This window comes from Anopheles merus, chromosome 2R, assembly GCF_017562075.2.
Source record: "Anopheles merus strain MAF chromosome 2R, AmerM5.1, whole genome shotgun sequence".
Taxonomy (NCBI): domain Eukaryota; kingdom Metazoa; phylum Arthropoda; class Insecta; order Diptera; family Culicidae; genus Anopheles; species Anopheles merus.
Window position 1 is genome coordinate 14,176,859 of NC_054082.1, and position 12,888 is coordinate 14,189,746.

The following is a 12,888-nucleotide window of genomic DNA, read 5'->3' on the forward strand; positions in this document are numbered from 1 at the left end:
GCTAAACATGCATATGAATATTGTATTGCTTTTCAGTAGATATATTTTTTCGACTAATGTAACTAATTTACTACAGTAAGTAGCACGATTTATTTAGTTACTATTTATGTTTATAACCTTAAAACAAAAAAAGGAAATGAAAAACGCTTCTCTGTTTCACTATACCCTTCATTAGGGTTCGTCGTTTACCGTCCTTGTAACGTGCATTGCAATGCTCAATGCGCCACAATGTGTAACAAACAAGAGTGTCTCATTTTTGTCATTTGGTTCATATGTATATTACCTCTTCTTACTTATTATTAACAGTAGTGTACATATCTATGGTTGTATAAAAAAAAAAACAAAAAAAGGCGAAAAACTTAATATCATCTTCTCAGAAGCAGATCCTTCCATTTCCCGTCTCCTGCACCTCCTTTACACAGCATAATCACGTGAACCTCCCTCACTCTTCTGTTCTCATTGCTTTGCTTTCTACGTCTGTCCGACGAATGATCGCTTGTGCTACCTTTATTAGTCCAGTCCTGCTGCATTGTTTTGTTCTGCAGCCATAGCCACCTAGGTGGTAGGAGGTTGCAGGGTAAACTCTAGCTTTTAAATTTACTATGCTAACGAGAAACAGACGTTTCTCCTCTTTAACTATTTGTAGTGCACTCTAGACAGGGGAGAAGAAGGGAGGGATGGGGGGGGGGGTCCATGTGAGATGAAACAGGAATCATACTACGTGGATGCAGTGTCGGATGGATGAATGTTTAAGTAGGTAGCTAAGGTTGATGAAACTGATCCTGATCCAACGCAAACGCTGATCGCTGTGATCATGCGCGCTACACCCTAGGATTGCTTATCGAACTTATTGCGAGCAGCGTTTAACGTGTGGAGACGATCGCGACCAAATCGCGCCTGCAACGGACGACATTCTCCTAATGCTGCCATGGTTATTGCTGCGTGCAAGCGTTCAATTTTTCACCGACCGTTGCACACCACCGTGCGCCACCCAATCCTTGATCTAGCGCCTCCCTCTCCGATTGATTCCAGCCGCGAATTGATGGTCCCGCGCATTGCAACGGGCGGCAACGGCAGCAACAGCAGTAGCGAGCTTGCGCACCTCTACAGCCTATCGATTAAGGCTGTTGATATAAAGATTATAAACCTCGCATCGAGGCGTATTCTCGAACAGGGCGGCCCGGTTTTGACCCTCGCCCTTCTTGACCCAGTGGCCGTACACTCGAAATGCACATCCATCGATGACCTGTGGCGTAGAGCGGAAAGAGAGAGAAAGAGAGAGAGAGAGAAGGTGGAGTTATTTCTTGAGTTATCAACTGTTCGTGTCAGCTTCGCCCAATCCCATCAACACCTTACCTTGCGCAGCACCTTGACGCGGTACGGGTCTCTGAGCGCATCCTCGACGCGCAGCGGTTCCGGCGTGTACCGTAGCCTCTTGATCCGGATCATAGCGCGTACACACAGTATAGCAAACTGAAACTTCTTCCTAGCGTTGAACTGACTTTGCTTACGCAACTGTAAGGGTGTGTGTTCAGCGACGCAAAAGAAAGGACAAAAATAGAGGCAAAAAAAAAAACGTGGACGTTTTGGGTCGATCAAACGGGGGATTTGAGGCAATTTTGGGTTTATGATGCAAACAAGGGGTTAGAGGAGGAGTAGATGAAATAAACAGAAATCAGAAATAGCACAATTTTTATTTAAATGAGCGGAAGAAATGGGGTGAAAATTATTCGAAAATGAGATAAAGTGAGTGGTAAAATGTGGTACATGTATGAATGGGTTGAAAGAAAGTTCGAAAATGGTATTAGAATTTTCATAAAAAGCCAATAATGATAATGGGACAAGTTTAATCAAAAAGAGAGAGAGAGGGAGAAATAGAGAGAGAGAGAGAAAGAGAAAAGAGAGAGAGAGAAGAAATAAATCAATCCGTTAATATTGCACTAAACGGTTCCGCCCGTCCATCCGGTCGTGGTAGTATAAAAGTAGAATGTAGCAATTTACATGGATATAACAAGAGAGGATATTCGTGAAACAAGAGCACAAATGATGAGTATCGTTTGAGTTAAAGGATTCTGATTGTTTGTTTTGGTAAACTGTAGCCTGCGAATGAAGAAAGAAAAAGGTAGTAGAAGAAAAGAAAGGGAGAGAGAGAGAGAGAGAAAGATAGATCGATAGGCAAATTTTTCGTACAATTTTGGTACATTTTCAATTGCTCTGTTCATTTGTGGGATGTACGGGATAATAGTATAAGCATCTATTTGGCCAGTGTGTTACCATTTTGAAAAAATAATAGAGCACACACACACACACGTACATACAAACGGAAAAGGTAAAACAACACCATCACTTCAACACAACAGCACTTTTACAAAATAGCTTTGCTTTTGCATTTGCTTTCATGTGCAACCACAATCAAACACACACACAACGTAAATGTGAACCAACTAAAGAAGCTCGGAAAAAGAAAAAAACCGCATAAAATCACAACCACAATTTGCCTTTAGTTATTTAAACCGTAAACAAAGCAAAGCTAAATTGGTTCTCCTAACAGATGCAAAGAAACAGCACGCCAGAAGAACAATATAATTACGTCAATTTAAACGTTTTCTGGCTTCTTTTCTTCTTTGATTGGGTTGATTCGTACCTCTTTTTTATAGCAGAGGGATGGGATTTTTTTGAATATGTACAACTGACACCAAGTGAGCCGGGGTGTCATTTATCAAAAAACGGTTCATCAAAATTTGCCATATCTATCAACAGTCCGAAACGTAAGTTCTCTCTCTTTTGGGGATGGGGATTTGGGGGGATTAAATCGAAGCTAAAAATGCACAAGCGCGTACCTTAACCTTTAGTTAAGTTATGTTAAAAGTAATAATTATGCAGTACAAGCACAGTAAAAGCCATTCGACCAAGCGAAACCCCTGCCCAAAGCTGCAAATGCTTGAAATGTGCATCTGAAACCGTCGTCGATACAATGAAAAGGCTCCTAAACAGTCAATGTTTTTGTAATTTTTAAAGGTAAATATAGGTAACAAATGGAAACAAAACGATCACTAACTGTATCACAACTTATCTATGTAACAGTAATTGAAAGCTTTGTACTGTAGTAGTGTTTTGAAGCCCTATTCCTCTGTGTCTTGAGAATGTCTGTAGTAACGTGTGAATCCATCAACCATTGTGTCGAAGGACAACATTGTTTTCACTAGCCTTACGATCAACACAACAACAACAACACACCCCAGGCGTAATTGTGTGCTTATGGCGTGTTGTTCTGTTTGAGTGAGAAGAGTTTGCTGCTGCTCTGTTGTAGTTTACTGTCGAAGCGTGCTTACGCGTGTGTGTTCGATCGACATTGCTAACGAAATTATGATCACCGATCCGATCACCATCGGCACACAATATAGAAGCAAATAAGAAAACAGTCTACCTTTTACTCGTTTGGTAACACATGTTAATTTCAGTGCCCTACATGTTCGCTGGGATAAGAAAAGAAAAGGATTGAAGGCTTTGGTGAATATAGTCACGGTGGTGGGTTTTTTTTCGAAACCCGTACGAGGATGACCAGTGTGTATGAACTAGTATGAGATGATGTGCTCTTATTTTGCGAATCTCCTTCACCCACAATTCCACAACCGTAGCGGGGGGACGGGCACGAATCCACGACGACCAAAAAAACACGCTGTATGGCTAAGCATGCAAGGAAATATTGGTTAGTAGTGATGCACAATGGGCACAGAACACGTGTTAGACACGAATCTATCTTCTAGACGAATGATGATACTGGTGGTTCCGGTTGGAACAACAAAAATCACACACACAAACACACAAGAACAGTACACAGACACACACACACGCACAGTGTGTGGGAAGGGTACTAGCATAAGCACAGATGTTGGACATTGAGTGAAGTTTTGATGTGTACATTTGTTCAATTATCAAAAGGCAAGATTATATGCACAAAGCGATTGTTATTTATAGCCGCAAACTACCGAGAAAAAAAAAACACTGTTAGAGCACAACGCCAACGGTGAAAAGCACGATAGCAAGTGAGGGTCTACACTAAGCCCCCGCTCAAAATCATCACACACTGGCAAGAAGCGTTTAACGTCCCCGGGAAGGGTTGGAGAACGTTGCTTTTGCGATACAAGTCTAATGTGAAAACATTTGCAATACTTTTTACAACACACAAGCGCAACGTTTTCCGCACACAAACAAGGAAAACTCGACCCGGGAGGACTCGAACTACTGCGTGAAAAAGCAATTATCGCTAATGTGATCGATTAAATATCGACTAAAAAAGGGTGTTAATTTTTTAAACATTTTACGCTTCAATTTGGATTGCTAGTCGTACATTTTCCGTGGGGTTCTGGAAGACAAGTGTGAGAAAAAGAAACGATTGTCAGTATATGACCGGCCGGTACAAAAGGCAAGATACGTTTAAGTAGTAGAAAAAGAAAAGAAAATCCGTTTTTCGCTTATTGTCCTGTAATTTCGCGTAATAATCAGCTTTAAAAAAATGAATGAAAATAGGAGAAACCAAAAAAACAGAAATGAACGATGCAAAACAAATAACATGAAAAGACAAAACGAGAGAGAGAGAAAAAAAACAAAAACCCTTAAATCACCATCGTTTTAATGAAACTTTACACAGAGGTGTAACAACGTTGCTACTACCGATAGTAGTACAAGGGAACACAACACTGGGGCAATACTATTGGTTTGGAGCTGCAATAAAGCAATAAAGCTGCAGACGCGTTAACGATACGCCACAAAATTAGCGATGGTATGATAAACTGAATCGTCGTAGCTAATAGAAGAAGTATTGCAAAACTCAGTTCGCAACTCTCCACCGGTAGGTGAACATTTGTCGCATTTACTTATGCTATTGAACTTTAAATTTGCCGTAGTAAACGATGGTGATGTTAATAAATCAAGTGAACAATAGTTTGATCAAGCAACAATCAAGCAATTATTCGAAACAGGTAGGTAAAAATCAGTTATCATCACAATTAACATTACAGAACGAATACTAACAAACTGGGAGTGAAACGTAATGAAACAAATAACAGAAAAGAAAACATGAACGTAAATGAAATGAAGAGAGAACAAAAAAAAGAAAGACAAACAGCGAAACGTGGAACAAACACAATAAGGAAACATAAAACAACGAAAACAAAAAAAGAACAGTATAATCAACATTACCAGTGCGAGGTCAGCAATGCGACTGAAGCGTCTCGATTTAACCGAAAGGCTCCGTTTCAGAGGTCCAATGTCTTGCTCGAAAAGCTATTTAACCGCACACACACACACATTACGGTCGAGAGTTGAGATGGTGTTGTATGGTAATGGTGGGACAGTTGTGCCAATATCATCATCACCGTGTCATGACCGGCGTTAGGAGGTATTGTTTTTTTTTTGGATTTGGGAATCGGTTATCCAGGTTTGCCCCCATCATCGTGTACAGTTGGGTAGAGGTTTTTTGTTTTTTTGTAATCAATTCAAGTCGATCGATCATAGAAAAGCCATAACCATCACGATAGTAGCAGATGAGTGTGGCAGATGATGACGGCAAGGTGTAGTAGTGGCGCAGTAGATGCGCATGACCACGTAGAGCCAGGTAGGTGATGTTCCAGTAGGTGGGTGTTGGCCGTGCAAGCGGGATCCATAGTTTTCGATGCGCCACACCATATTCAACCACATGCACCGAATCGGGTGTGCAAATGGGTGAGATACAATGGGTGTGCGTGTGTTGTGATGCAATAACAACGATCCAATAGATTTGGAGGGTGTGAGATTTGCAATCGTGTGGGTGTGTGTTTTGAGTATGATTTTCCAGCATTTGTTTTTTTTTTTTTTTTGCAAATTGCCCAACCAATGTAAAGTTTGAATAAAAAAGATAAAGAATAAAAACAAAAAGAAAGGAAATGGTTAATATTTGTTCCAGGAAGATTTCGATTTGCATCAGATACATTAATTTTCTACAGAAAGCTACGATTATGGTGTCTGCGAAAGGCAAGGGAAGCTTGAAGCGGCATTGGCATAGCTTAACAACCGATCCATGATCACGTTCTATGATTCATCTTGATTATCTGTTCAAACTTGTTTACAAACGGCCACCTCCGTTCGCAGCGCGTTTCATGGTTTACAAACAAAATGCACACCGCTCATCGGAGCGGAATAAATTTTGCCACCAGTAAACAGACGGGATCAGCTCTCTACGTCAATCGCATACGCCGGGGGGCGACGATCATGTGTGACAATTTAGAAGCAGGGAAAACATTTCTGCAAACAATTCGAAAACGGTGCGTTAGCGTATCAACCCGGTACACCGCAAGTGTAGTACGCGCGCACGAGTTATTTATAGAACCTCAGTTTCAGAACACGAATCACGCGACACGTTCGTCAAGCTGCGCCAATGCTATCGCTTCATTGCCGCGTGTGTGCGCGAATTGTCGTTTGTGCGGCGGCCGTTTCGCTGCGTTTTATTGCTGGCGTGCTACTTTCCCCACAACCCGAGAGCCGTGCCTTTCACCATCCGAAATTGAAATGTTTGTAAGAACAGCAAAACCATCATATATATGGTGGTAAAGAAAAGGCAAGAACTAAAACCAAGACCATATATACAGAAAGCGCACAAGAGGTGCGGAAGGAAAACAAAATCAAGCAGAAGAATGGGTAAACTAAAGCAATGGAGGAACACTGGAACGCTTCCCGCCACTGTGACGTTCCTTCCAGTGGCACAAACGTAAGCTAGCCATTGCCAAGCTATCCTACTTACTACTGTGTTGAAGAAGGGATGCTTCAACGCTTCCGTGACTGTGATTCGCTTCGATGGGTCAACCACCAGGCATTTGCGTATCAGGTCCTTGGGATCCTCTGCGGGGAAAGAAGCATCACGCATTAGAATGTGTTTTGCATTGAAAATAATGCCAAAAAGGATTGCGCACCTGAAATGTCCGCCCACTCCGGGGAGGTGAAACTATATTTGCCTTCCATGATGTTACGCAGCATTACCATCTGCTTCCGGTGCCAGAACGGTGGACAGCCGACCAGTAGCGTGAACATGATCACACCGCAGGCCCATCTATGGTAGGGAAATGGTAAAAAAGAAAGGGACCATTATACGCCCAATTGCAGTGGAGGAATGTCGTTGATAGTTACATGTCCACCTCCTTCGAGTATCCTGGCGCATCCTCGAACATGTTGCACTTTAATGTTTCCGGTGCCAAATATCCAGGAGTTCCACAGAGATCTGTGAAAAAAAGAATTCAAACACGCAATTTAAGCAAGGATCTACATTATCATCCAATGCGGGATCATCCACCACCACCACCACACATACCATACAGTTTTTCGCCCTCTTTCAGCACCCGGGCGAACCCGAAATCGGTGATCTTCACGTTGAGATTATCGTCGAGCAGGATGTTCTCCGGTTTCAGATCACGATGCACTATGTTCTTCGAATGGATGTAGTCGACGCCCTCGAATATCTGGCGCATGATGTAGCGGGACTTTTTCTCGGACAGTGTCACCACCGAGGTGAGATAATCGAACAGCTCGCCCTGCCGGCACAGTTCGAACACGAGGAAAATGAACGCATCCGATTCGAACACATCCTGCAGCTCGACTACGGGAGAGTTGGAAAGGGAAAGGGAAATATTAATAAAGCGTTTCAAACGCCTGGGACGGATCACTGCCTGTGACGTTACGTTTCGCTACTTACTGATAAACTTGTGTCCCATCACTTGGCGCAGGATTTGAATTTCCTGCCGGGTTGCTTCCAGCATGTGGTTGGAATCGCCCGTCTCTGCCGCGCCGAGATCGATGATCTTTGCCGCAAACTCCTTGCCCGTTTCCTTCTCGATGCATCGCCGTACCGTCGAGCTGATGCCTCTGTGGCGATGAATCGCGTGAGGAAGAAACAGTAGGACACGTTTTGGTTTAATATGCAATTGATAAATTGCAGATCGAATGGCTGATGACAGGCGGGTTAATGGGTTTATGATGGACATCATTAGGTTGAAATGATGGCGCTGGAGTTAAGTTATTCCGAGTGCGGGAAGAGTGCAGGACGAGTCTAGACATGAGGGCACGTGTATGATGTATGACGCGTGTCATAAGATCATCCGATCATCTGATTGATCCGACTCATTCCATAGCTATAGCGTGTTAATTGTAAGATCATCCCGATCAGTGATTGGGAGTGAAGAGTACAATTTTAAAAGGCCTAGAATTAGCATATCGTCGCAAATTAATCCCTCCGTTTAAGGCACACGGTACACACAGTGCTCATCAAACAAAGTAATAAAACCAAAGTCACAAGATTGCGCGCGACAATCCGAACCAACTCGCTTGGGGACGGCAAAAGCAGTCCAATTTTCTCATTGTGCAAATCCCTTTCAACCAACTGGCTGTTCTCCCAATCACCAGTTGATCGTACGAATTAGCAAACCCTGCTCCCCTCTAAAGCGTCTTCTCCACAGACTCCCCTGTCAGTCAAATCACGTCCAATTTGCAATTGATGCGCGGTAGTTGATCACTGGACTCTGTTGGCTCTTTCCAACAATCGGGTAGCAGCAAGCGCGCTACCACTGCACCTCCGGTCGGTCGATCGTTTTGGGAAAGATCGCCGGCTTCCGCACATTGAGCTAGGCCGCAACCAGATCCAAAGCAGATCTTCGCTCCCAGACGTGCCGCTCAGCCGCTCGCCATACCCTTGGGGTTAGGACCGTGGGAAGGAGTGGTTCAGTGCGCTATCCAATTTAGCGCACGCAAAGCTGCACCATCTGTCTGGCACGGTCCGGAAGTCACCGCTGCAGCGTGGGGCAGTGTTTGTTACGTGACGACTAAAACGAGCCCCCTCGAAGGATGGCTTGGCGGCGGTACCCCGTAGGAGTAGAAGGACACTGGTGGTGGCGGGGCGCGATGACGGCCACTGTTCATTCATCCACGCGCAAATGCCACAAACGGCGCAGTAATGATCGATGGCGACAACGGGTCGCTCTCTCTCTTTCACACTCTTTCCTTCTCTCTCACCGCTTCAATCAATCCAATCTTTCCCTGTTCGTCGCGAGTAGCGGCGTGGCGCGTGTCAAGATCGCTGGGAATGGATGGGGCTGGTGTGTCCCGTGACTCTGCTCACGCTACGATCACCGACCGAGACGATCGATTCTAAGGGTTCGGAATGGGGTTTTGCGCTAGCCAAGCGGTTTAAAATTGAAGCAGGCAAATCGCTACGATGTAGTGAGTTCACGATCGATGTTTACATTCCCACCCCGCACACACTGTGTACCGATTCGAGATCGAAGATTGCAATCGAAAGAGAGTCTCGATCCGGTGGGCGATTGGGGGACGGCGAGTGCTGGTGGGGCCGTGTTAAAAATAGCACAATAACACCCAGCCCCATCGCAGCACACATGCGCACGAAGCTTAATTGTGGCATTGTGAGATAGAGGCACACAACACACTTACAACCACATGCAAGACCACACGATACGAGCCGGGCTTGGGGGCACGTCAAACGCGACTGCCTTGGCGTCGGCAGTCAGAAACGATCACTGATCCCCCCACCCCCTTGCTCTACTCGCGGATCAATATACCGAGCGAAGTACGAATTTGGAAAGTATTTCATCATCTGGGGGAAAGTTGGATAATTGATGGATGGGTAGCAGAAAGGGACTATTAGTACATCTTATTTATGTAGTAGAACAAAATAAATTAAATATGTCATATTCCCATCGAGCTATCGAGAGGGAGATAGCTGGTGGTCTAAAAAGCGAACACCAGAAATGAAAACGAAAGGACAACACTACAATAACAATCCTCCGTTTGGGGGTAGGATGGGGGGGGGGGACCTATAACACCAGACCCCCTCCCCCTCACCCACGGTTCCACTGTATCCGTCCCGAAAAGAGGGGGACGATGATCAGCAGGTGGAAAGGTTAAATGTAAATAGAAACAAGTATAATAATGGGACAGTTTCGCCGACACGTTGTCACGGGGGCGCCCGTGCTCTCACCCTCCCCTCGTAAATCCACCGTACATAACGTATTTTTTTGGTACCTTCTTATCCTCCCACTCCCGCTGCTTGCAGTAAGTGCTCAATGATCGCGGCTATTACATCCATCCGCGCGAATTACACTGCCTGAGCGCGCTCTGCCACTGCGTTAGCGAGATCCCGATTGTTGGGAAAATTAATTTTAGCACACTTTTTCTGTCTATCTCCGCCGTTTTGGGGGGGGGGGGGGGGGGGGCTGTGTTCAAGAGAAAAAACCGGCCGTTACCGGCCATTGCTACGGATGCGGCAGGACATCGGGCTGGGATAAATATATGTATGTGTTGTCACACGCGTCAATCGTGACGTGCTGCATTCCTCGCCGTTTGTCACCCGTGTTTCGCGACGCGGCCAGCGGGCTGAAGTCAACAACAATATTCCACCTTCTCGGTTCGTTCAAACAAAAACTGCATTGCATTGTTCGGGCTGACCGGTGTACGCAATTTGTAGCACCGTTTTCCTGCTACAACACCGCGGTCCATTATCTCTCTCGCGTGGATTCGTGGAATCGTAGCGAGGAATCTAACCGCCCCTGCCTGCTTGCTGAAGGCACGATCGAGAAGGCCGGCCTGCGACACGGCGGGCAAGGGGTGCACACGGGTGAGGGGACACACAGCCTACTCGCAGCTGTGCTGGCGGTTTGTTTGTCGTGCGTTACACGGTGTTACATGGGGGCTTAAGGAGAGAGAGAGCGCGGCTGCTTCGGGGCGATAAACAATGAATGAGGTGGATTTTTACAATTGCAGCAATAAACCATGCTGGATTGCCTTCTTCAGGTAGAGGTGTTTCGTTTCGTGGATTGGCTGATTGATAAGGCGCCCCATCCATCTTTTGTCTGCGAGCACGTTGCTCTTCGGCTTAAAGCGTGAGGCTAATTAGGTTTAATTGCGATGGGCTTTTGTTTGCCATTTCTAGAACGGCACTTCCTTCCGATTTTGAAGGTCGGTCGGGCCAGCACTGATGAGAAGGTTTCCATCCTGGAAAATTAAATGCATGTCAATCAATCAGCGCCGCCACCTCATTTCCCATGGGTCCCCGTCGTTTCCATAGGCAACACGGCACAAAACACCGCCGCCCAGGTATGGGAAAACACACACAGCCAACTGTTGCATGGTGTGTGTGTTTATATATTTAAATGGCATTGGAATCGCGTGCGTCTGGGCGCTAGGTACACGACGAGGACAGAATCACGTACACACGACGCCCCGCCAATCACGAAACGAGGCAAAACGCCAATCCGTACGAAAAAGGGAATGGAAAGATTCGTTGCTTGTCGAGCCCCCTAAAAATTGTGCCTCGTTCGGACGGTCTCCACATCCACAGCACCGTCCGGGACAGCAGCAGCAGCAGCAAGAAAAGCTTGTGTCCGTGTTTCAATCAATTGAAATAAATTGATCATGTGTTGCCAAAAGGAATTGATTACTCAACGGTTAACCAGAGCACGTTGCCGTTGGTGAGGTACGGGGCACCGGGGTACGGTGAACGCTGGCCGTCAAAAACAGAGCGAAAGCAAAAAGAGAAACAACCACGCTCGATCGATCGATTCGTGTGATGTAAGAAGGGGCCATTGTTGCTTTGCGCCCACGTCTTTTTTGGAGAAAAGGGTCGGTAGTAGTTTTCGTTGCCGCCTGCTCTTACCTGCCGAGAATTTCCTTGGGCTCGTACTTGGCGTAGAATCCCTTCGCCGCATCCTTGTCGGGCAGCAGATCGTCCTCCTCGTCCTTGGCCATTCTTTTTTTGAGGCTTATTTTTCGCGCCGGTACACCGTACGATAAGCGATATCGGCTCAGATAGTCGTGGATTCGGTCCGGCTCACTGGTGCTGTTGTCGGCATGGACCGGATCGTTGCACGACGACGACGACGACGACGACGACGACGACGCTGATGCTGCTGGCGAGGACGGTGTTGAGCCGGAGTCACCACTGGCACTTGTGTCACCGAAACACGCCCGGAACGATTAAGTGAAGTAGATGATTAGACCAAATGCTCGCACCGACCGGAATCAGCTTCACCACTCAGCCTCTACACCGGTCTGCCTCTTCCAAAACTGCACTCTTTACTTGCTTCACCTCGCGGCGGAATGCTCTACCGAACTCCAGCAAATGCTTGGCCTCGTTCCACGCGTTTAGTAAACACCGTACCGTGGGGCCAAACACAGCGGGGCGTTTGTGTGTATGTGCGCACCGGTATCTCCCGATCCGCGCACCGTTTTAGCATCCGACTCCGAGCGGAACCGCTTTTGCAGTGATACAGTTTTCAATGTCAGAAAGGTTAAAACACACACTCTCCGCCTCGCTGCAAAGTGGACGTCGGTTTAGGGAAGGTGCGGGGTTTGTGCGGGCGGGCGCGGACTCTCCACCTCCTGCTGCTGCTAGAGCACCAATTGGATGTCAACTTGACGGGTGCACACACACGCAACACACATGCCACGATGCACCAACACACAGACACACACGTACAGAGAGAGAAAACACACACGAGAAATGCAGACAAACGGCGATTATTGCACCAAACAGTTCAAACAATCCAATTCACATGCAAATTAGCCAAATCGAAACGAGCAAAAGATGCAATGTGGAGGCGAATCGTTGTGTTTCCGTTGTTCTTGCGTAAATTCGAAGGCAAATCGAAGGATGGAGCTGAGAACGGCCGATGTTTTCTTCTGTGTTTTTTCTTCGCTGAGCAATGGTGTCAGATTTGACATAAGCCTAGTGGTGGTTGGAAAACGGGTTGGCTCATTTTCTGTATGTGTAATGTCTATTTACCTTGGTCGTTATGGGTTGAAATTGAAATCTCGCGTTTGCTCGGAATTTACCAAATTACTTTTATTGCT

At 45.9% G+C, this 12,888-nt stretch overlaps 1 protein-coding gene across 4 annotated transcripts; it reads right to left on the reverse strand.

Annotated features, from left to right (window-relative positions):
• Positions 1 to 73: 73 nt before the first annotated feature.
• On the reverse strand, positions 74 to 12,740 carry LOC121602876 (phosphorylase b kinase gamma catalytic chain, skeletal muscle/heart isoform). Of its 4 annotated transcripts, XM_041931639.1 has the most exons (10): positions 11,693 to 12,739; positions 7,724 to 7,893; positions 7,343 to 7,627; positions 7,162 to 7,252; positions 6,948 to 7,084; positions 6,779 to 6,876; positions 5,203 to 5,286; positions 4,352 to 4,366; positions 1,357 to 1,515; positions 74 to 1,246 (listed from the first exon to the last, which is right to left on the reverse strand). In XM_041931639.1, exons 1-10 carry the CDS (start codon positions 11,782 to 11,784, stop codon positions 1,112 to 1,114), a joined length of 1,266 nt encoding a protein of 421 aa, XP_041787573.1. In that variant the 5' UTR covers positions 11,785 to 12,739; the 3' UTR covers positions 74 to 1,111. The 4 variants fall into 4 exon arrangements, with proteins under 4 accessions (XP_041787573.1, XP_041787583.1, XP_041787577.1 ...); XM_041931649.1 differs by lacking the exon at positions 5,203 to 5,286 and having other exon boundaries at positions 11,693 to 12,740; XM_041931643.1 differs by lacking the exon at positions 4,352 to 4,366.
• Between the last annotated feature and the right edge of the window lie 148 nt (positions 12,741 to 12,888).

Coding starts and splice junctions, on each gene's coding strand:
- LOC121602876 (XM_041931639.1), bottom strand. CDS start 11,784: ATGGCCAAGGACGAGGAGGACGATCTGCTGCCCGACAAGGATGCGGCG. Junction 7,894..11,692: donor CCCAAGGAAATTCTCGGCAG/GTAAGAGCAGGC, acceptor TCATCGCCACAG/AGGCATCAGCTCGACGGTAC. Junction 5,287..6,778: donor ATCCCTTCTTCAACACAGTA/GTAAGTAGGATA, acceptor GCGGTTAAATAG/CTTTTCGAGCAAGACATTGG.